The sequence below is a fragment of the Petromyzon marinus genome, chromosome 34 (genome assembly GCF_048934315.1).
Source record: "Petromyzon marinus isolate PM22_M1 ecotype Great Lakes invasive population chromosome 34, UKy_Petmar_22M1.pri1.0, whole genome shotgun sequence".
In the NCBI taxonomy this organism is placed as follows: domain Eukaryota; kingdom Metazoa; phylum Chordata; class Hyperoartia; order Petromyzontiformes; family Petromyzontidae; genus Petromyzon; species Petromyzon marinus.
The window spans coordinates 8,309,882-8,330,949 of record NC_133700.1 but is presented as its reverse complement, the minus strand read 5'-3'; the positions used below and the strand labels follow the sequence as shown (position 1 = coordinate 8,330,949).

Genomic DNA, 21,068 nt, shown 5'->3' with positions numbered 1-21,068 from the left:
CCACACTATCCAGACACTACCCCTACCCCTAACCACACTAGCCAGCCAGATACTACCCCTACCCTTAACCACACTAGCCAGACACTACCCCTACCCCTAACCACACTAGCCAGACAGACACTACCCCTAACCACACTAGCCAGACAATACCCCTACCCCTAACCACACTAGCAGACACTACCCCTACCCCTAACCACACTCGCCAGCCAGACACTACCCCTACCCCTAACCACACTAGCCAGACAGACACTACACCTACCCCTAACCACACTAGCCAGTCAGACACTACCCCTACCCCTAACCACACTAGCCAGACAGACACTACCTCTACCCCTAACCACACTAGCCAGCCAGACACTACCCCTACCCCTAACCACACTAGCCAGCCAGATACTACCCCTACCCCTAACCACACTAGCCAGACAGACACTACCCCTACCCCTAACCACACTAGCCAGACAGACACTACCCCTACCCCTAACCACACTCGCCAGCCAGACACTACCATTACCCCTAACCACACTAGCCATACAGACACTACCCCTACCCCTAACCACACTAGCCAGCTAGACACTATCCCTATCTCTAACCACACTAGCCAGACACTACCCGCACCCCTAACCACACTAGCCAGCCAGACACTACCCCTACCCCTAACCACACTAGCCAGACACTACCCCTACCCCTAACCACACTAGCCAGCCAGACACTACCCCTACCCCTAAACACACTAGTCAGACACTACCCCTACCCCAAAACCACACTAGCCAGACACTACCCCTACCCCTAACCACACTAGCCAGACAAACACTACCCCTACCCCTAACCACACTAGCCAGACAGACACTACCCCTACCCCTAACCACACTAGCCAGACACTACCCCTACCCCTAACCACACTAGCCAGACAGACACTACCCCTACCCCTAACCACACTAGCCAGACACTACACCTACCCCTAACCACACTAGCCAGACAGACACTACCCCTAACCACACTAGCCAGTCAGACACTACCCCTACCAATAACCACACTAGACAGCCAGACACTACCCCTACCCCTAACCACACTAGCCAGACAGACACTACCCCTACCCCTAACCACACTAGCCAGACAGACACTACCCCTACCCCTAACCACACTAGCCAGCCAGATACTACCCCTACCCTTAACCACACTAGCCAGACACTACCCCTACCCCTAACCACACTAGCCAGACAGACACTACCCCTAACCACACTAGCCAGACAATACCCCTACCCCTAACCACACTAGCAGACACTACCCCTACCCCTAACCACACTCGCCAGCCAGACACTACCCCTACCCTTAACCACACTAGCCAGACAGACACTACACCTACCCCTAACCACACTAGCCAGTCAGACACTACCCCTACCCCTAACCACACTAGCCAGACAGACACTACCTCTACCCCTAACCACACTAGCCAGCCAGACACTACCCCTACCCCTAACCACACTAGCCAGCCAGATACTACCCCTACCCCTAACCACACTAGCCAGACAGACACTACCCCTACCCCTAACCACACTAGCCAGACAGACACTACCCCTACCCCTAACCACACTCGCCAGCCAGACACTACCATTACCCCTAACCACACTAGCCATACAGACACTACCCCTACCCCTAACCACACTAGCCATCTAGACACTATCCCTATCTCTAACCACACTATCCAGACACTACCCCTACCCCTAACCACACTAGCCAGCCAGATACTACCCCTACCCTTAACCACACTAGCCAGACACTACCCCTACCCCTAACCACACTAGCCAGACAGACACTACCCCTAACCACACTAGCCAGACAATACCCCTACCCCTAACCACACTAGCAGACACTACCCCTACCCCTAACCACACTCGCCAGCCAGACACTACCCCTACCCCTAACCACACTAGCCAGACAGACACTACACCTACCCCTAACCACACTAGCCAGTCAGACACTACCCCTACCCCTAACCACACTAGCCAGACAGACACTACCTCTACCCCTAACCACACTAGCCAGCCAGACACTACCCCTACCCCTAACCACACTAGCCAGCCAGATACTACCCCTACCCCTAACCACACTAGCCAGACAGACACTACCCCTACCCCTAACCACACTAGCCAGACAGACACTACCCCTACCCCTAACCACACTCGCCAGCCAGACACTACCATTACCCCTAACCACACTAGCCATACAGACACTACCCCTACCCCTAACCACACTAGCCAGCTAGACACTATCCCTATCTCTAACCACACTATCCAGACACTACCCCTACCCCTAACCACACTAGCCAAACTCTACCCCTAACCACACTAGCCAGACACTACCCGCACCCCTAACCACACTAGCCAGCCAGACACTACCCCTACCCCTAACCACACTAGCCAGACACTACCCCTACCCCTAACCACACTAGCCAGATACTACCCTACCCCTAACCACACTAGCCAGCCAGACACTACCCCTACCCATAACCACACTAGCCAGACACTACCCCTAACCACACTAGCCAGACACTACCCCTACCCCTAACCACACTAGCCAGCCAGATGCTACCCCTACCCCTAACCACACTAGCCAGCCAGACACTACCCCTACCCCTAACCACACTAGCCAGCCAGACACTACCCCTACCCCTAACCACACTAGCCAGCCAGATACTACCCCTACCCCTAACCACACTAGCCAGACACTACCCCTAACCACACTCGCCAGCCAGACACTACCCCTACCCTTAACCACACTAGCCAGCTAGACACTATCCCTATCTCTAACCACACTATCCAGACACTACCCCTACCCCTAACCACACTAGCCAAACACTACCCCTAACCACACTAGTCAGACACTACCCCTACTCCTAACCACACTAGCCAGCCAGACACTACCCCTACCCCTAACCACACTAGCCAGCCCGACACTACCCCTAACCACACTAGCCAGCCAGACACTACCACTACCCCTAACCACACTAGCCAGACACTACCCCTAACCACACTAGCCAGACACCACCCCTACCCCTAACTACACGAGCCAGACAGACACTACCCCTACCCCTAACCACACTAGCCAGCCAGACACTACTCATACCTCTAACCACACGATCCAGCCAGACACTACCCCTACCCATAACCACACTAGCCAGCCAGACACAACCCGCACCCATAACCACACTAGCCAGACAGACACTACCCCTACCCCTAACCACACTAGCCAGTCTGACACTACCCCTACCCCTAACCACACTAGCCAGTCAGACACTACCCCTACCTCTAACCACACTAGCCAGACACTACCCCTACCCCTAACCACACTAGCCAGACAGACACTACGCCTACCCCTAACCACACTCGCCAGCCAGACACTACCCCTACCTCTAACCACACTAGCCAGCCAGACACTACCCCTACCCCTAACCACACTAGCCAGTCAGACACTACCCCTACCTCTAACCACACTAGCCAGTCAGACACTACCCCTCACCACACTAGCCAGCCAAACACTACCCCTAACCACACTAGCCAGACAGACACTACCCCTAACCACACTAGCCAGTAGTAGCAGAGGTGGATCGATTCGTCCCAAACTTCAACCCTCTGTAGACACAGGGGTCCTAACATCACTCAACAACAATGGATGCACTTTCTCCGATAATTACAGCATCAACCAAAATACCGAGGTGGGGTGGGGGTGGTGGAGGAGGGTGTTGGTGGTGGGGGTGGTGGAGGAGTATGTTGGTGGTGGGGGTGGTGGACGACTGTGTTGGTGGTGGTGGAGGAGTGTGTTGGTGGTGGGGGTGGTGGTGGAATGTGTTGGTGGTGGGGTTGGTGGACGAGTGTGTTGGTGGTGAGGGTGGTGGACGAGTGTGTTGGTGGTGGGGGTGGTGGTGGAATGTGTTGGTGGTGGGGTTGGTGGACGAGTGTGTTGGTGGTGGGGGTGGTGGTGGACGAGTGTGTTGGTGGTGGGGGTGGTGGAGGAGTGTGTTGGTGGTGGGGGTGGTGGTGGAATGTGTTGGTGGTGGGGGTGGTGGACGAGTGTGTTGGTGGTGGGGGTGGTGGACGAGTGTGTTGGTGGTGGGTGTGGTGGACGAGTGTGTTGGTGGTGGGTGTGGTGGACGAGTGTGTTGGTGGTGGGGGTGGTGGACGAGTGTGTTGGTGGTGGGAGTGGTGGACGAGTGTGTTGGTGGTGGGGGTGGTGGACGAGTGTGTTGGTGGTGGGGGTGGTGGTGGAATGTGTTGGTGGTGGGGGTGGTGGACGAGTGTGTTGGTGGTGGGAGTGGTGGACGAGTGTGTTGGTGGTGGGAGTGGTGGACGAGTGTGTTGGTGGTGGGAGTGGTGGACGAGTGTGTTGGTGTTGGGGGTGGTGGACGAGTGTGTTGGTGGTGGGGGTGGTGGACGAGTGTGTTGGTGGTGGGGGTGGTGGTGGAATGTGTTGGTGGTGGGTGTGGTGGACGAGTGTGTTGGTGGTGGGAGTGGTGGACGAGTGTGTTGGTGGTGGGAGTGGTGGACGAGTGTGTTGGTGGTGAGGGTGGTGGAGGAATGTGTTGGTGGTGGGGGTGGTGGACGAGTGTGTTGGTGGTGGGAGTGGTGGACGAGTGTGTTGGTGGTGGGAGTGGTGGACGAGTGTGTTGGTGGTGAGGGTGGTGGAGGAGTATGTTGGTGGTGGGGGTGGTGGAGGAGTGTGTTGGTGGTGGGAGTGGTGGACGAATGTGTTGGTGGTGGGGGTGGTGGAGGAGTATATTGGTGGTGGGGGTGGTGGACGAGTGTGTTGATGGTGGGGGTGGTGGAGGAGTGTGTTGGTGGTGGGGGTGGTGGCTTAGTCCCTCGTTGCCCCCCAGGACTGGTGGGCAGAGAGGTGGCGAGTGCGGGGGGGGCATGGCTACACAGCGGCCTGCGCGATGAGCTCCTGCAGGCCGGCGGTGGGCGAGAGCTGAACGAGCGAGGCGTGGCGGTGGCGCGGTGCCGTCCCCCGCTCGTCCAACTCGAGCAGAGAGGCGAGCGCCACCTCGCCCTGGAGGAATCTCGCCGCCGCGGCCGCCCGTTCTCCTCCCCAGACCTCCTCCTCCTCCCCCTGCCGCTGCTGCCGCTGCTTCACGTCGGCGTCGGCCGTCGAGCGGCGGCAACGGCAACAGCGGTGGGGTCGTCGCGCCGCGGTGCCCTCGCCAAAGTCCGCCGGCGTCTCGCAGCAGTGGCGTCCCGGTCCGTCCACGAACCCCGAAGGGGCTCCGACGCAGAGCTCCCTGCGGCTGCCCGGACCTCGGCGGGCCAGGCAGCAGGCGGCGATGTCGGCGATGTCGGCGATGGTGGCAGCGGTGGGGTCGTTCGCGCGAGCACAATCGTAACCGCTCGGGGCGAAACCGCGGTGGCTGTCGGCGAGGGCGTCGGCCGTCCGGTGGCTCGCCTGGCGCTTGAGCTTCATGCGCCGGTTCTGGAACCAGACCTTGACCTGGCGCTCGCTGAGGCGGAGCAGCGAGGAGATCTCGAGGCGCCGGGGCCGCCGAAGGTACCTGTTGAAGTGGAACTCCTTCTCGAGCTCGAGCAGCTGCGCCCTGCTGTACGCGCTGCGCAGCCTCCGCGTCGTCGAGTCTCCGCCGGGAGGAGTCGCGCAGAGGTCTGTGGGGGGCGGGGGGGGGCGGGGGAGAAAAGGGGTCATCGTCCGAAACGTCAGCGGCTGTCGAGGTGGTTTTCTGCTTGAGGCAGGCACTGGTGCTCGTTAGCCCCCCAAGATCCCTGGGGTTTTGACATTTCCACAGGAGCTCCACGGTCCGCACGGTCCGCCCTGAGCCGCATCCACTGCACAAACCCGTGGCTGCAGTCGATGCAGATGACACCCGATGCACGAATAGAAAACGTCTCGAGTAGTAGCGGTGTGCGACTGTGGGTCATCCAGAACAGAGACCGTGACGCGACGTCCAACGAAGACGCGATGCCCCGACCCGCAAATACGAAGGGAGACGTCGCGGCGACGATTGACCACTACTCCTGCTACTCCTGACGCAGTTAGCTGGGCTCGACTACCTGAATGTGAAATTTCAGTTGTTGCTCTGCATCGACATCAGCAGTCGTACAAAAGAAGGAGAAGAAGAAGCAGATTTAGAATCCTGCTGAGTCAGTGGTGATGGGACATTTCACATTGCTATGGCGGTGAATAGCATCTCTCTGTTAGACAACTACCTTTGAGTGACATTGCACATACAAAGTGGTACACTATTTTATAGACCCCCCTCCCTCCCCCCAGAAGGATGATGGGCTGAGTCAACCCCGCAACCTTCCCATGTGAGCTGCTGTCGCCACGACTAAGCCACCCGGCCGGATGGTGATAATAATTAGTAATACGAATCAGTATTATCATTATAATTATTATAATGATTGCCCTTTGTGAAGATGTTTGTGTGACTATTATAACTAATTATTATGGTTATTATAATGAACAATTATTACAATTAACAATTATTATAATTAACAATTATTATAATAAAGGTACATGTATTGTCTTACTCTTCGGTTCTTTCGGTAAAGTCACGTAGAAAGAAAATAAATTAAATAATAGAATACGACGTTTCGATTGCAACACAAGCAATCGTCATCAGGTAGAACTAAATTTGTTGTGTGCCTCTCTCTGTGTGTCTGTGTTGTGTGTCTCTCTGTGTGTCTGTGTTGTTTGTCTATGTGTCTCTGTGTGTCTCTCTCTGCTTGTGTGTCTGTCTGTGTGTCTCCGTGTCTGTGTTTTGTCTCTCTCTCAAATTTAGTTATACCTGGCGACGGTTGCTTGTGTTGCAATCGAAACGTCGTACTCTATTATTTAATTTATTTTCTTTCCACGTGACTTTACCGAAAGAACCAAAGAGTAATTCCTGCAGTCACGAAAGCTTTAAATCATGTATTGTCTTTTAAAAAAGAAAGTTATTCACACAGGGTTAATAATTATTCATTGCTGGCTCTGCGACCCTGACCGCAACATCTGTGACAAAGGAGCTTCATAGCTCATCGGATTCCTCCGGGATCCACACAAGAAGCTGATTCTGCTGCCAAGGCTGTGATTGGCTACCACCGTGACACCGCGGGGATGGCGCCGGGAGCCACGTGGGGTGGTGGTGGTAGTGGTGTCCTGTCGCTCGCTTAGGACCGGGGTCTGCGTGGCTGCAGGACTCGGGAGTAATGCTCGTGGAGGACCTCATCATATTTATTTTTATATTGGAAGCAATCCGGTGAGCTATAAAGCTCTTTTTTTCACCGATGTCCAGATGGGGGCGGGAAAGAATGTTACAACAAACAATACAAAGCCACGATGGGAATGCAAAGTATAGGAAATGTGAGCAAATCACTTAATAATATACAAATAAAACTAGGCGCATTTTTTTTGTTTGCTTGCCAGGTAAAGCTCACTTGAGGTATTAACTTATTTCTCGTAAGCGACCTGCCCACAAATGGTGGCTCAACAAAGTGGCTCATCATCATGTTGGGCCAACTCTGAACCAACATCAGTCCTAGCACGAATACCGCTACGGTGGAGAGATGTTATCTCCCTCGCCTGGTATGCAGGAAGTCGTGGGTTCGATCCTAACCCTGACGCCTGCTGCTGTATATTTGGAGTTTTGCGTCTCTCTCTCTCTCTCTCCCCGTGGTCGCGTGGATTTTTCCCCGGGTCCCTCCGGGTTTTCCCCCCTCCACGTTTTGAATCGACGTCGCGCGTTTTAAGAGCATTTGGCTGCGATACTTTTCCACGTGGCTTTTGAAAATTAGCTATTTCGGTAAGTGGGCCTTACCTGGTAAAATAAATAAATACAATTTTGATTTAAAGCTTTCGTGACTGCAGGGATTCATATTCTTGGTTCTATCGGTAAAGTCAAGTAGAAGGGAAACAATAAAAAAAGAAAAATATTTTGTTGTTTTATATTTGTATTATTTTATTGTTTCACCTTCTATGTGACTTTACCGAAAGAACCAAGAATAAATAAATACAAATTTAGTTTAAGTTTGGACTATGAAAGTGAACACATGCACTGTACTGCAGGAGGGCTTTCGCGGCCAAAATGTCAGGGTGTAGAATTTGTTTGTGTTGTAAACCCCTCCTCCAACCGAGGCATCCAACGAATGAAGTTGTCAAGTGGTGAACAAAGGGGGCCGGTTCACTACTGCTGCGGCAGCACGCACCACTGATTAGCACGGTTGGCTACGTACGGTGCGAAAGAAGTTCAACATACATACTGCCCATAGACTCAACACTGCCCATAGACTCAACACTGCCCATAGACTCAACACTGCACCACTGATTAGCACGGTTGGCTCCGTACGGTGCGAAAGAATTTCGATTTAAAGCTTTCGTGACTGCAAGGATTCATCTTCCTTGGTTCTTTCGGTAAAGCCACGTTGAATGAGAATAAAATAATAAAATAATAAAATAAAATAACACAATAAAATTCTCACGACGTTTCGGCCACAACACAAGTGGCCTTCTTCAGGTGAAAGGAACAAACATGTCGGGACGACGAAGCTCTGTCGTAAAGTGAAAACGACGAAGCTCTGTCGTCCCGACAGGTTTGTTCCTTTCACCTGAAGAAGGCCACTTGTGTTGTGGCCGAAACGTCGTGAGAATTTTATTGTTATTTTATTTTATTATTTTATTATTTTATTCTCATTCTACGTGACTTTACCGAAAGAACCAAAGAAGGTGCGAAAGAAGTTCAACAATACATACACCTTATTCTTTGGGTCTTTCGGTAAAGTCACGTAGATAGGTTCAAATTAATAAAAATCCGTATAAAACAAACAATTTTAATTTGTACCTATCTACGTGACTTTACCGAAAGACCCAAAGAATGCGAATTCCTGCAGTCGCGAAAGCTGTAAGTCAACAACATCACAGCCATTACACCGGTGTGATGTTGTCGAAGAGCGATCCACACGCGCGCGGACACACCGTTGTGCACGGACGTGCGGTCAGGGGAGGCAGCGGAGGCAGTGCCTCACCTGTCATACTCCCAATGAAAACAGCTGTTAGGAAAAGTTGAAAAAAAAGAATAATCAAATAAAATAAATATTAAGATTGTTCCACTGATCTGTGTTTCTCAATGACATTTCTGTACGATTCCAATCATTTTTTTATCGTCAAAGTCGCCAAATTTGCGGAACTCCGCTGCAAATACTGCAGGAAGAGACGAGAGGTGAGGCAGCGACGAGCTCAGCCTCCCCTCTGATTGCGCAACCCCTCAGTAACTGGATGGAGCGCGGGCAATAAGCGCGTGCCTGTTACTATCTCAGTATGTCACCAATGTAATGTTTGTAGACCCCTTCATTTCATGTCCTCGCCTTCCATACTCCAGGTAACTTTTTTCACGTGTGTGTATAAAGGTATTTAGGCTCGCTGGTCTCGTCATGAAACTGAAATGAAAAAGCACAAGGGGAGGCAGCTATCACATCTGCCTCACTGAGGAGGACGTGTCTAACACGCCCCCCTCGGTGAGGACACGCCCCCCCCTCAGGGAGGCCACGCCCCCCTCAGTGCGTGAATCTTTGCTCTGACACTAGCCAGTGCCTCCCCAGCCATTGACCTCACCGCACGTCACTGCCGTTGTGTCAACCCCGGGGTCGGCAACCTGCGACTCCGAGGCCGCATGCGGTGGCTTCTTGTTGGTGACTTCATTGCAATGAAGGACCGCCAGTGTCTCGTGTTCACTGCTGCCCTTGGTTTGATGAACTTTTTGGTTCGTTCGTTCGTTTGTTTTTCAGTGACCGAATTCGGAGAAAAAAAAAACCAAAATGGCTCTTCTTGTCACTTTGGTTGCCGCCCGCCGGTGCGCGCGATTGGCTTACGGATGTTGCGCTGGTAGTTACAACCGGCACCATCAGGCAAGTTGTCAGAATGTTGACAATGTCCCACCCTGCAAGTCTTGAGGCCTGGGACGTCACCACCCTGCGCCCCCACTGCCACGATCAACGTTGACGGGACTACGTCGGCTTTCGAAGTCGATATTATGATTCATAATAGGTTTGTTTTTTGGGGCGGGGGGGGGGGGTTAGTTCACTTAATCGTCTGGACGAGTTTGTTGTTGTTGTTGCCGTATAACCCTCCACCACCCGACACAGCCAAACAAATGGGACTGTTAGGCGTAACAAGAGTTTACTTGCGGGTAAGTTGACTAATAGGCTATGCATGTCTATTGAAATCTATGTGAGTCTATGGGTCTCTATGTATGCCTATTGTAATACATGCAGGTCTATGGGTCTCTGTGTTTGTTGGTCTCTGTGTGACTCTGTGGGTCTCTACGTATGCCTATTGTAATAGATGCAGGTCTATGGCTCTCTGTGTTTGTTGGTCTCTGTGTGACTCTGTGGGTCTCTACTTATACCTATTGTAATAGATGCAGGTCTATGGCTCTCTGTGTTTGTTGGTCTCTGTGTGACTCTGTGGGTCTCTACGTATGCCTATTGTGCTCTATATACATACCTCTATAGGTTTATTTGTAATTCTCCGGGTCTATGTTTACATATTGGTCTCTCTGTACGACTCGAGGCACCTCTATGAATGTCTAACGATCCCCGATTAAAGTTCTATAGGTTCCCCCAATGTAACTAATGCCGTGGGTTTTTTTTTTTGGGGGGGGGGGGGTTCCTGCTCGTGCTAATTTTCTTTCTTAAAGACACCCAAAGTCTCCTTTGAAAACACAGCCTTCTGTCCTCAGTGGCCTCTTACCTGGTACGAAAGGTCATCCATCTCTCTCTCGCTCTCTGCTCCACCCGGCCTCCCCCACCACCCCCTCTCTCTTGCCCGTCCCTGTCTGTCTCTCGTGTTTATCTATCTATCTGTCTGTGTCTTCGTCGCTCACTGCTGCCCACAAAAGTAATACCCCTTTTGTTTCGAGGGATGGGCGAACAACGCCGCTGAGGATGATTAATACGAGGTGCAGGGTACAGCGGATGAACTTCTGTCGGGAGTGAAATAGCTCAGTGCACGATACGCCTCTTTCAAACATCCGTCCCTCCACGTGAAATATACACACGTTGTGTATATATTCATAAAATATTTATTTTTTTAAACATCCCATCAGCCACATTGGCCTTCTTTTTTGGTTTGGACCGCGTGGTGTATCAGCAGCGAACAGAACTGTGGGTCGGGTTTGCGACGTTCGCGGCGGTCTCGTGGAGCTCGCTTGAAGCAGCAGTGGTGGATGTCGAGATTGATGGTTATATAGTCAATCGAGATTCAAACGTGCCACAGACAACAACAAAACCCCCCTGTATTATGGATGATATTGGTCGCGAAAGCCGACTACTACTGCTACGTCTTAAACGGATGTCGCGATGTTTACAGGCAAGGATCCCTGATGGTGATGCTGGTGATCTACATTAATTGTGACTACAGGCAGAGAGAGAGAGAGAGACACACACACACAGAGCCCATCATAGAGTAACTGCAAGCATACGTACATCATAGAGTAACTGCAAGCGTGTATACATGTATGTACGTATGCTCCCTCTGTGTACGTGTTTCCTTTCACTGTTGCTGTGAGTTATTTTATCTCCGAATTATTCTGTCGTGTTGTTCGGGTTGACGAGCCGTTGTTGTTGTTGTTGTTGTTTTTGAGCTTTTGTCAGGTCGCACTCGTGACACGCAGAGCGCTCGCCACTAACCGAACCACAGTAGCTGTGTCCATCTCGACAAGGAGGAGCGTCAATCATCGTCACGACAATTCTCGCTCATCCTCGTAGCAGCAGCAGCGGCGGCGACGGCGGCTTTCGGCTGCTCGCCGTCGAACAAAGGCGGCGGTCACCGCATCGCGCGGCGCTTTGAGACGCGCTTCTGGGGCCGTCTGGAACGCCCTCTTCCTCCTTGCGAAACGAGGAAGCCACTGGGAGCTGTGGCACGTTTGAATCTCGATTGAGAACTCCTTTCTTGAGAAACGCCCTTTTGTGTTTAGTTTGTTAGGCCTTTCTTCCCACGCACCTCCGATTAGCACGGTTGGCTGCGTACGGTGCGAAAGAAGTTCAACGTGCATACACGTGTAAACATCGTCACGAGAGACAAAGGCGGCCCGGCGTGGTGCTGGCCACCCACCCCCGCTTGTGCCGTGTCGGCATTCATAGGTGCTCGCTAACAGCACTTGCCCCCCCCAAAAAAAAAATCTGTTAAGGCTTCACGGAAGGGGGGGGGGGGTGATCTTTGTATTTGTGGTTGAGTGAGTGTGTGTGTGGTTGAGTGTGTGGTTATACAGAGGGTGACAGCTGTGGAGGAGTGATGGATCTGAAGAAAATACAAACCAAGTCCCTCCTCCTCCACCTCCTCCTCCTCCACACACACGCGCACCGGGCAGTGATCACAATCATACTTCAATTCTGTCCCTTGTATCATCCATATGTCTATCGCATCGTTCTCCATCCCCCCACCCCCTCTCCCTATATTCTACTGCGGTCTGTCTCCCTGTCGCTCTGTGTCCCGCATCGGCGCACCGGACACAGACATTCGCGGGCGTTGTCTTTAGCCGTCAGCACTTTAGCACGGGCGCCAAACGCCTTCGTTGATATCCAGATAAGTGCACAGAGGAGGTTACACAGGCAGGCGCAGTATTGTATGTGCTGCACGTTGGACTTCTTTTGCACCGCCACGAGCTGGATTGGCCCAACGTACTCGTGGTTAGTGGGATGCTCTTGAAACAAAAAGAGTCTTCGGAAGGCGGGCGATGCGGTGACCCATATTTGCTGCAATTAATTGATGCACATGATGTTGCAAATTAGTGCTATGCAAATCATGTATGCGCGTTTGACTTCTTTCGCACCGTACATAGCCAACCCCGCTAATCGGAGGTTCGGGGGAAGGACATTCAAACTAAACACACACACAAACAGTTTCTAAAGTAACGAGTTTGTCGATCTAGATGATGATTTTAAAGCGCATAGCTCCGGTGGCTTCCTCATATCGGAAGGAGGAAGAACGTTCCAGACGGCCGCAGAAGCGCGTCTGAAAGGGCCGCGCGATGCGGTGACCTCCGCCTTTGTTTGATGGCGAACAGCCAAAAGTCGCCGCCGCCGCTGCTGCTGCGAGGATGATCGGTCATGAAAAAGAGGAATGTGAACAATCAGTGTGGATGTGTTGCTCCACGTGTCTGTGTGTGATTGTGCACCTAGCCTGGCACAAGCGCCGTGGTGACATCCCCGCCACTTATTGGTGAACGGTAGCTCTTGCCGTTTCATATATTCATGAGATGTATGTGTGTGTACGAATGTGTGTGTATGAATGTGTGTGTGTGAGCTGTATGTGTGTGTGTGAGCTGTATGTGTGTGTGTGAGCTGTGTGTGTGTATGAGCTGCGTGTATGAGCTGTGTGTATGAGCTGTATGTGTGTATGAGCTGTATGTGTGTATGAGCTGTATGTGTGTGTGAGCTGTGTGTGTGTGTGTGAGCTGTGTGTGTGTGTATGCGAGCTGTATGTGTGTGTATGAACTGTGTGTGTGTATGAGCTGTGTGTGTGTGTATGAGCTGTGTGTGTATGAGCTGTATGTGTGTATGAGCTGTGTGTGTATGAGCTGTATGTGTGTGTGTATGAGCTGTATATGTATGAGATGTATCTCTGTGAGTATGAGTTGTGTATGCGTGTGTATATGCTGTGTGTGTATGAACTTTATGTGTGTATGAGCTGTGTATGTGTATGAGCTGTATGTGTGTATGAGATGTACGTGTGTGTATGAATGTATGTGTGTATGAGCTGTGTGTGTGTATGAGCTGTGTGTGTGTGTGTGTATGAGCTGTGTGTGTGTGTGAGCTGTGTGTGTATGAACTGTATGTACGTGTGTATGAATGTGTGTGTGTATGAGCTGTGTGTGTGTATGAGCTGTATGTGTATGAGATGTAGGTGTGTGTGTATGAGCTGTTTGTGTATGAGTTGTGTGTGTGTGAGCTGTATGTGTGTGTATGAGCTGTATGTGTATGAGATGTATCTGTGTGAGTATGAGTTGTGTATGCGTGTGTATATGCTGTGTGTATGAACTTTATATGTGTATGAGCTGTGCGTGTATGAGCTGTATGTGTGTATGAACTGTGTGTGTATGAGGTGTATGTGTGTGTATGCGCTGTACGTGTGTATGTCTTTGCTGTATGTGTGCTGTATGACATGTACGTGTGTGTATAAGCTGTCTGTGTGTATTAGCTGTGTGTGTATGAGTTGTATGTGTGTGTATGAGCTGTATGTGTGTGTATAAGCTATCTGTGTGTATGAGCTGTGTATGTGTATGAGCTGTATGTGTGTGTGTATGAGCTGTATATGTATGAGATGTATCTCTGTGAGTATGAGTTGTGTATGCGTGTGTATATGCTGTGTGTGTATGAACTTTATGTGTGTATGAGCTGTGTATGTGTATGAGCTGTATGTGTGTATGAGATGTACGTGTGTGTATGAATGTATGTGTGTATGAGCTGTGTGTGTGTATGAGCTGTGTGTGTGTGTGTGTATGAGCTGTGTGTGTGTGTGAGCTGTGTGTGTATGAACTGTATGTACGTGTGTATGAATGTGTGTGTGTATGAGCTGTATGTGTATGAGATGTAGGTGTGTGTGTATGAGCTGTTTGTGTATGAGTTGTGTGTGTGTGAGCTGTATGTGTGTGTATGAGCTGTATGTGTATGAGATGTATCTGTGTGAGTATGAGTTGTGTATGCGTGTGTATATGCTGTGTGTATGAACTTTATATGTGTATGAGCTGTGCGTGTATGAGCTGTATGTGTGTATGAACTGTGTGTGTATGAGGTGTATGTGTGTGTATGCGCTGTACGTGTGTATGTCTTTGCTGTATGTGTGCTGTATGACATGTACGTGTGTGTATAAGCTGTCTGTGTGTATTAGCTGTGTGTGTATGAGTTGTATGTGTGTGTATGAGCTGTATGTGTGTGTATAAGCTATCTGTGTGTATGAGCTGTGTATGTGTATGAGCTGTATGTGTGTGTATGAGCTGTGTATGAGCTGTATGTGTGAGTATGAGCTGTATGTGTCTGTGTGTATGATCTGTATGTGTGGGTGTATGAGTTATGTATGTGTGAGTATGAGCTGTATGCGTCTGTGTGTATGATATCTATGTGTGTATGAGCTGTATGTGTGAATGAGCTGTATGTATGTGTATGAGCTGTATGTGTGTGTATGCGCTGTACGTGTGTATGTCTTTGCTGTATGTGTGCTGTATGACATGTACGTGTGTGTATAAGCTGTCTGTGTGTATTAGCTGTGTGTGTATGAGTTGTATGTGTGTGTATGAGCTGTATGTGTGTGTATAAGCTATCTGTGTGTATGAGCTGTGTATGTGTATGAGCTGTATGTGTGTGTATGAGCTGTGTATGAGCTGTATGTGTGAGTATGAGCTGTATATGTCTGTGTGTATGATCTGTATGTGTGGGTGTATGAGTTATGTATGTGTGAGTATGAGCTGTATGCGTCTGTGTGTATGATATCTATGTGTATATGAGCTGTATGTGTGAATGAGCTGTATGTGTCTATATGTATGAGCTGTGTGTGTGTATGAGCTGTGTGTGTGTATGAGCTGTGTGTGTGTATGAGCTGTGTGTGTGTATGTATAAGCTGTGTATGTGTATGAGCTGTATGTGTGCGTATGTGCTGTATGTGTGTGTGTATGTGAGCTGTGTGTGTGTATGTGAGCTGTGTATGTGAGCTGTGTGTGTATGTGAGCAGTGTGTGTATGAGCTGCATGTGTGTATGTATAAGCTGTGTATGTGTGTGTATGAGCTGTATGTGTGTGTGAGCTGTATGTGTGTGTGTGTGTATAAGCTGTGTATGTGTGTGTTTGAGCTGTATGTGTGTGTTTGCGCTGTATGTGTGTGTATGAACTGTACGTGTATGTGAGCTGTATGTGTATGTGAGCTGTGTGTGTGTGTGTGTGTATGTGAGCTGTGTGTGTATGAGCTGTGTGTGTGTGCACGTCCATTGCCCTTACCGTGACCTCCTCCATCCCCGCTCCGCTCCGCGTGCTCTGCAGCTGCGATCATCCCGCACGACTTCTTCCCTCCGCACTTCTTCGCTCGCATCCACGGGTAACCACCACCACCACCTCCACCATCACCTCCACCAGAACCACCACCACCACCAGAACCACCACCGCCAGCCTCCTCCGCTCGAGTCGCGTTCTCTCCGCAATGTTTTCCAAAATCTTCGTTCGCGTGGCGACGGCGGCGTCGGCGGCATCGCCGCCTTTGGCGTGGAGACGTCAAAGACGACGTTGACGATGTTGTCGGGAGCGACGGGGGTGGTGGAAGAGGATGATGATGTTGTTGTTGTTGCGGAGGAGGAGGAGGACGGAGAAGAGGTGGCGGTTGAGGATGAAAGTGTACGCGAGGAGGAGGATGAGTAGGTGGAGGAGGAGGAGGAGTGATTGATGATGATGGCGGCATCGCGGGGGGTATCGGAGTGAAACATTCGGCCAGAGTCGGCGTGCTGTTGATGAATCCAACCTCCGTCTCGTACGCGGGGTGACAGCAGCAGCTCATTGCCCGTGCGTGCGCTAAGACGTCGCACGATCTGAAACCACCACCACCACCCCCCCTTGTCACAGAGCAACAACAAAAAACGTCGCGAGTCGCTGTCCCCTCTCCTAAGGCCGCAGTCGTCGGTGGCAGGAGTCGCGGTGGAACGCAAAACGCTCGGGGGTGGGGATGCAGTCCACAGGCGATGGGGTCTGTGGAACTTCTTCGATGGGTTTGTGGAACTTCTTGGACGGTGTGTGGAACTTCTTGGATGGGTTTGTGGAACTTCCTGGACGGTTTGTGGAACTTCTTGGATGGGTTTGTGGAACTTCTTGGACGGTGTGTGGAACTTCTTGGATTGTGTGTGGAACTTCTTGGATGGGTTTGTGGAACTTCTTGGACGGTGTGTGGAACTTCTTGGATGGGTTTGGGGAGTTTCGAGAGTTTGTGGAACTTCTTGGATGGGTTTGGGGAGCTTCGAGAGTTTATGGAACTTCTTGGATGCGACCACGCCGTCGTTATGCAACAACGAGAAGGTTTGTTCAGCTGTCCGGTTGTTTTTGTTGTTGTTGTTGGGTGATCGTTGACTCTTGTGCGACTGTTGTGTAACTCGGGTGCGACTGTTGTGCGACTGTTATGACGACTGTTGTGACGACTGTGACTGTTATGACGACAGTTGTGACTACTGTGACAGTTGTGACGACTGTTGTAACCGTTGTGCGACTGTTATGACGACAGTTGTGACGACAGTTGTGACCGTTGTGCGACTGTTATGACGACAGTTGTGACTATTGTGCGACTGTTATGACGACTGTTGTGACCGTTGTGCGACTGATATGACGACTGTTGTGACTATTGTGACCGTTGTGCGACTGTTATGACGACTGTTGTGACTACTGTGACTGTTGTGCGACTGTTGTGACGACTGTTGTGACGACTGTTGTGACTACTGTGACTGTTGTGCGACTGTTATGACGACTGTTGTGACTACTGTGACTGTTGTGCGACTGTTGTGACGACTGTTTTGACGACTGTTGTGACTACTGTGACCGTTGTGCGACTGTTATGACGACTGTTGTGACTACTGTGACTGTTATGACGACTGTTGTGACCGTTGTGCGACTATTATGACGACTATTGTTGCGTCACTTGCTGTGTCGTCACATCTAATAGTGAAAAGCTTGCTGTAAAAGTTGCACTATGTATGTACATGTGTGTACATGTATGTACATGTGTGTACATGTGTGTACACGTATGTACATGTGTGTACATGTGTGTACATGTGTGTATTTATGTATTTATGCGTATCGCTGTTGTGTGTGTGTATGAATTAGTTGCGAGTTTGTGAATTCGCGTGCGTATTTTTACGTATGTACATGTGTGTGTGTGTGTCTATTGAACCTCTGTACAACCCTCGCCCCAACAGTCTGTTAAATGTTATTCGGGAGATCTTTGTCTACGTCGCTATGTGTGTATGCGCGCGCGTGTGTTATTGTGCATGACTATAGACGGGAGCTCAGATTGTGTGTGTGTGAATGTATGTATTACGTGGTGTGCGTGCCCATCATGCATGTATCGCGTACACACAGATGTGTGTGTGTGTATGCGTGCTGCAGTTTGTGTGTGAATACACGTGTGTATGTACACGTAATACCACTTCAAACTTGATGCGCGAATGTGTTTACGCGTAAGTGCTGTGTGTACACAACCTACACGGGCACGTGTGTACATATGCAGTGTGTTCGTGAGATTGCGATAATATTTACGCACTGTATCTGTCGTAGGTGATGTACGCATATGTGCATGTTATGAGCACTGTATAATAGTGTGGTTTGTGCGTTATTAGCATGATGCGCACGTGAAAAGGAATACATTTGTATGCATTTGTATTTTAAAATATTGTGACCTGCACATATAGTATATGTATATTATATAGGTTAGATATAGGACTATTGTGTGTAGGACTACTGAATGTATATGATTATGTATATTAGATTTTAATAAATGTAATAAACTCTTATATCACATGATTACATACGTGAATATTACCAATATCCGAACGCGCATTACGACATGTATACACACACTACGCTTAACGAAATAATTACGGAACACACGTATGGCTACATACACATGTAAATGGGACATCTGAACCAACAACACATGCCAAAGACAAAGGTGCCCCCGTAGGCTTTTTGTTCCAGGATGCTGTGGGCAAGTGCTGTTTGCGAGCACCTATCACGGCCGGACCGGCGCACGAGGTTGTGGTGTGGCCACCACGCCCGGCCGCCTTTGTCTCCCCAGTGCTAATATTTTACACATCGCACCAGGTACTTGATTTAAGGCTGAGTCTACCTAGGGGGTTCGGGGTGGCCCAAGACCGGTTCAGATATTCGCCACTGATGTTATCCGTGAGCGGGCCATCGAACTGAGGTCGCCGGATTCGTAGCGTAGTGCGCTAACCACTAACCCCACCGCTCCCCACACAAACCCTGCACACGTGTGCACATATGTTGCATGTAAACACTACACTACAAACTTCGCATGACAAAGTAATAACGCCCTCCGCAATCTACGCACCACGCTAATTAACCGCAGATATATATAAGCTGTGCGAGTATGAGCGTGCTTATGAGGTGCATTAACAATTACACGTACAATTATTATCTAAATCTATACGTATACACGTACATACAAACACATAGACAAAGACCCACCCGTCACCCCCTCCCCCCCCCGTACAGCCCTCCACAGGCTGTGGGGTAAGAGCTGTGAGCGAGCGCCTACGTGAAGGCGGGGACGGTACAACAAGGACAATCAAGTAGTCAAGCACCACGTCCGGCCGCCTTTGTCTCCCTCCCACGTGTACCCACACTACCGCAGATAAGACACTCTTGAGAAGTGACGAAACGGAATAGTATACTTTGACACTATACCGGAACTCAGACTGAATGGCATGCAAAAGGGTGTTCGTACACTTTACAATTCCTAAACAACAACAACAACCGCTATTCGCCACTAAGTGCCAATTCATAAACACGCACGCGCGCACACCGTAACGCACTCTCACCGAGACGTGACAGGTATCACACGGCCCCCATCGTCCTTGCACCGCTCTTAATTAATTGGCACGCAGGACAAGAGAGAGGGAGGGAGGGAGAGCGAGAGAGCGAGTTCACGAGTCGCGGGTGTGCGGAGCGAATGCCGACGAGGAGTGATTAATATCGGTCGCGCGCTCAGCTCGCTGCGCTTAAGTGCTTCCGCGTGCGATAAATGAATTCGTGACCAGCCCGTGACGAAACCGCGTCGCCAACTCACAGTCACGTGCCTGTGGCCATAGACCCAGTAGGGGAGAGAATGCGGAGAGAGAGAGAGAGAGCGAGCGAGTGAGAATGTCTATCCTGTAGACAAGACAGAGTGCGTTGTGTGTGTGTGTGTTTGAATAGAGAGCGGCAGAGTCGTGGTTTAGCGGCACTTCGCTACAAACTGCAGGGACAATAACAGCCGCCCGAGTTTGATTTCCGCTCAGGGGAAAACGCCGACCAGACGATTGCGGAACGCCTCAACCGGTCCCGGTCCTGGTCCGATCCTGGGCCCTCCCCCTAGGTCGACTCAGCCTTTAAATTAGTACCAATACGGTTGAAGATTAAAAAAAAAAATCAACATTGGGGAGACAAAGGCGGCCGGGCGTGGTGCTAGCCACACCAACCCCGAGTGCGCCGTCTGCGGCCTTCCGAGGGGGCTGCGGGGAATCCCCGTGCGCATTGTTCAGCCATCGTGGGTGGAATGCTGAGGTTCGTGTTTGATGAGCTGATGTACCTCGCGTAACACCATCACCATGAGCAGTGGGCGAAGGCCTCTCCAAGCCATCGCCATCACCATCACCACCAACCACGGTCAATCCACTGCTGGATGATGGACATCCGCAACGCCGTCGCTACATCTCTTGACGATCCTGCGACGTGACGGCTGACGTTCATCGTCTGCCGTGCTCCTCCTATACCTTCGAAGTTCCTGCCCAAGCCCATGGCGGCACTTGTAGTAGACGTTTCACGCCACGTGCCGTACGCGGGCCGGTACACGTGCACACGTATCGAGCCGACGGGGAGAGTTCTGAAAGCGCGGAGTGAGCGGAGCTTAAAGGTATTGCCATCTGGTGAGTATGGGTATATGCACATGTATGTACACGCGTACACGTATGCCATGCGTACGTGCATCCACCACATGTATGTACACGCGTACACGTATGCCATGCGTACGTACATCCACCACGAACACTCATCCATGTACACACATACACCCATACATGCACACATGATCATGCATACAAACACGTGCATTTATTTCTAGCGAAATAGACATATATGGCCTCTTCTCAATGGGTATTTAATTACAAATTTTGTTTTGCATTAACGGTAACACAACCTTTGAAAAAACCAAAAAGCTTGTGTTCTTCTCCCGAGCATATGGAGAGCAAAAAAACATCGCATGGTTAACTTTTAGAAATAATAAATTGTAGCAATATAAATGTTAATCACACGCGGCGACTTCTCGACCGGACACGACTCCCCCCGGCAGCCG

General features: G+C 50.6%; 1 protein-coding gene across 1 annotated transcript; it reads right to left on the bottom strand.

Moving 5' to 3' along the window:
- Positions 1–3,890: 3,890 nt before the first annotated feature.
- On the bottom strand, positions 3,891–20,375 carry LOC116948666 (uncharacterized). Its single transcript, XM_032965576.2, has 2 exons — positions 15,962–20,375; positions 3,891–5,645 (listed from the first exon to the last, which is right to left on the bottom strand). Exons 1-2 carry the CDS (start codon positions 16,509–16,511, stop codon positions 4,912–4,914), a joined length of 1,284 nt encoding a protein of 427 aa, XP_032821467.2. The 5' UTR covers positions 16,512–20,375; the 3' UTR covers positions 3,891–4,911.
- Positions 20,376–21,068: the final 693 nt, after the last annotated feature.

Bases quoted from the DNA above. Each gene is read 5' to 3' on its own strand.
- LOC116948666 (XM_032965576.2), bottom strand. From the start codon at position 16,511: ATGAGCTGCTGCTGTCACCCCGCGTACGAGACGGAGGTTGGATTCATC. The intron at 5,646-15,961 runs GTAAGGGCAATG...CGCCCCCCACAG, and splicing joins CGGGGATGGAGGAGGTCACG to ACCTCTGCGCGACTCCTCCC.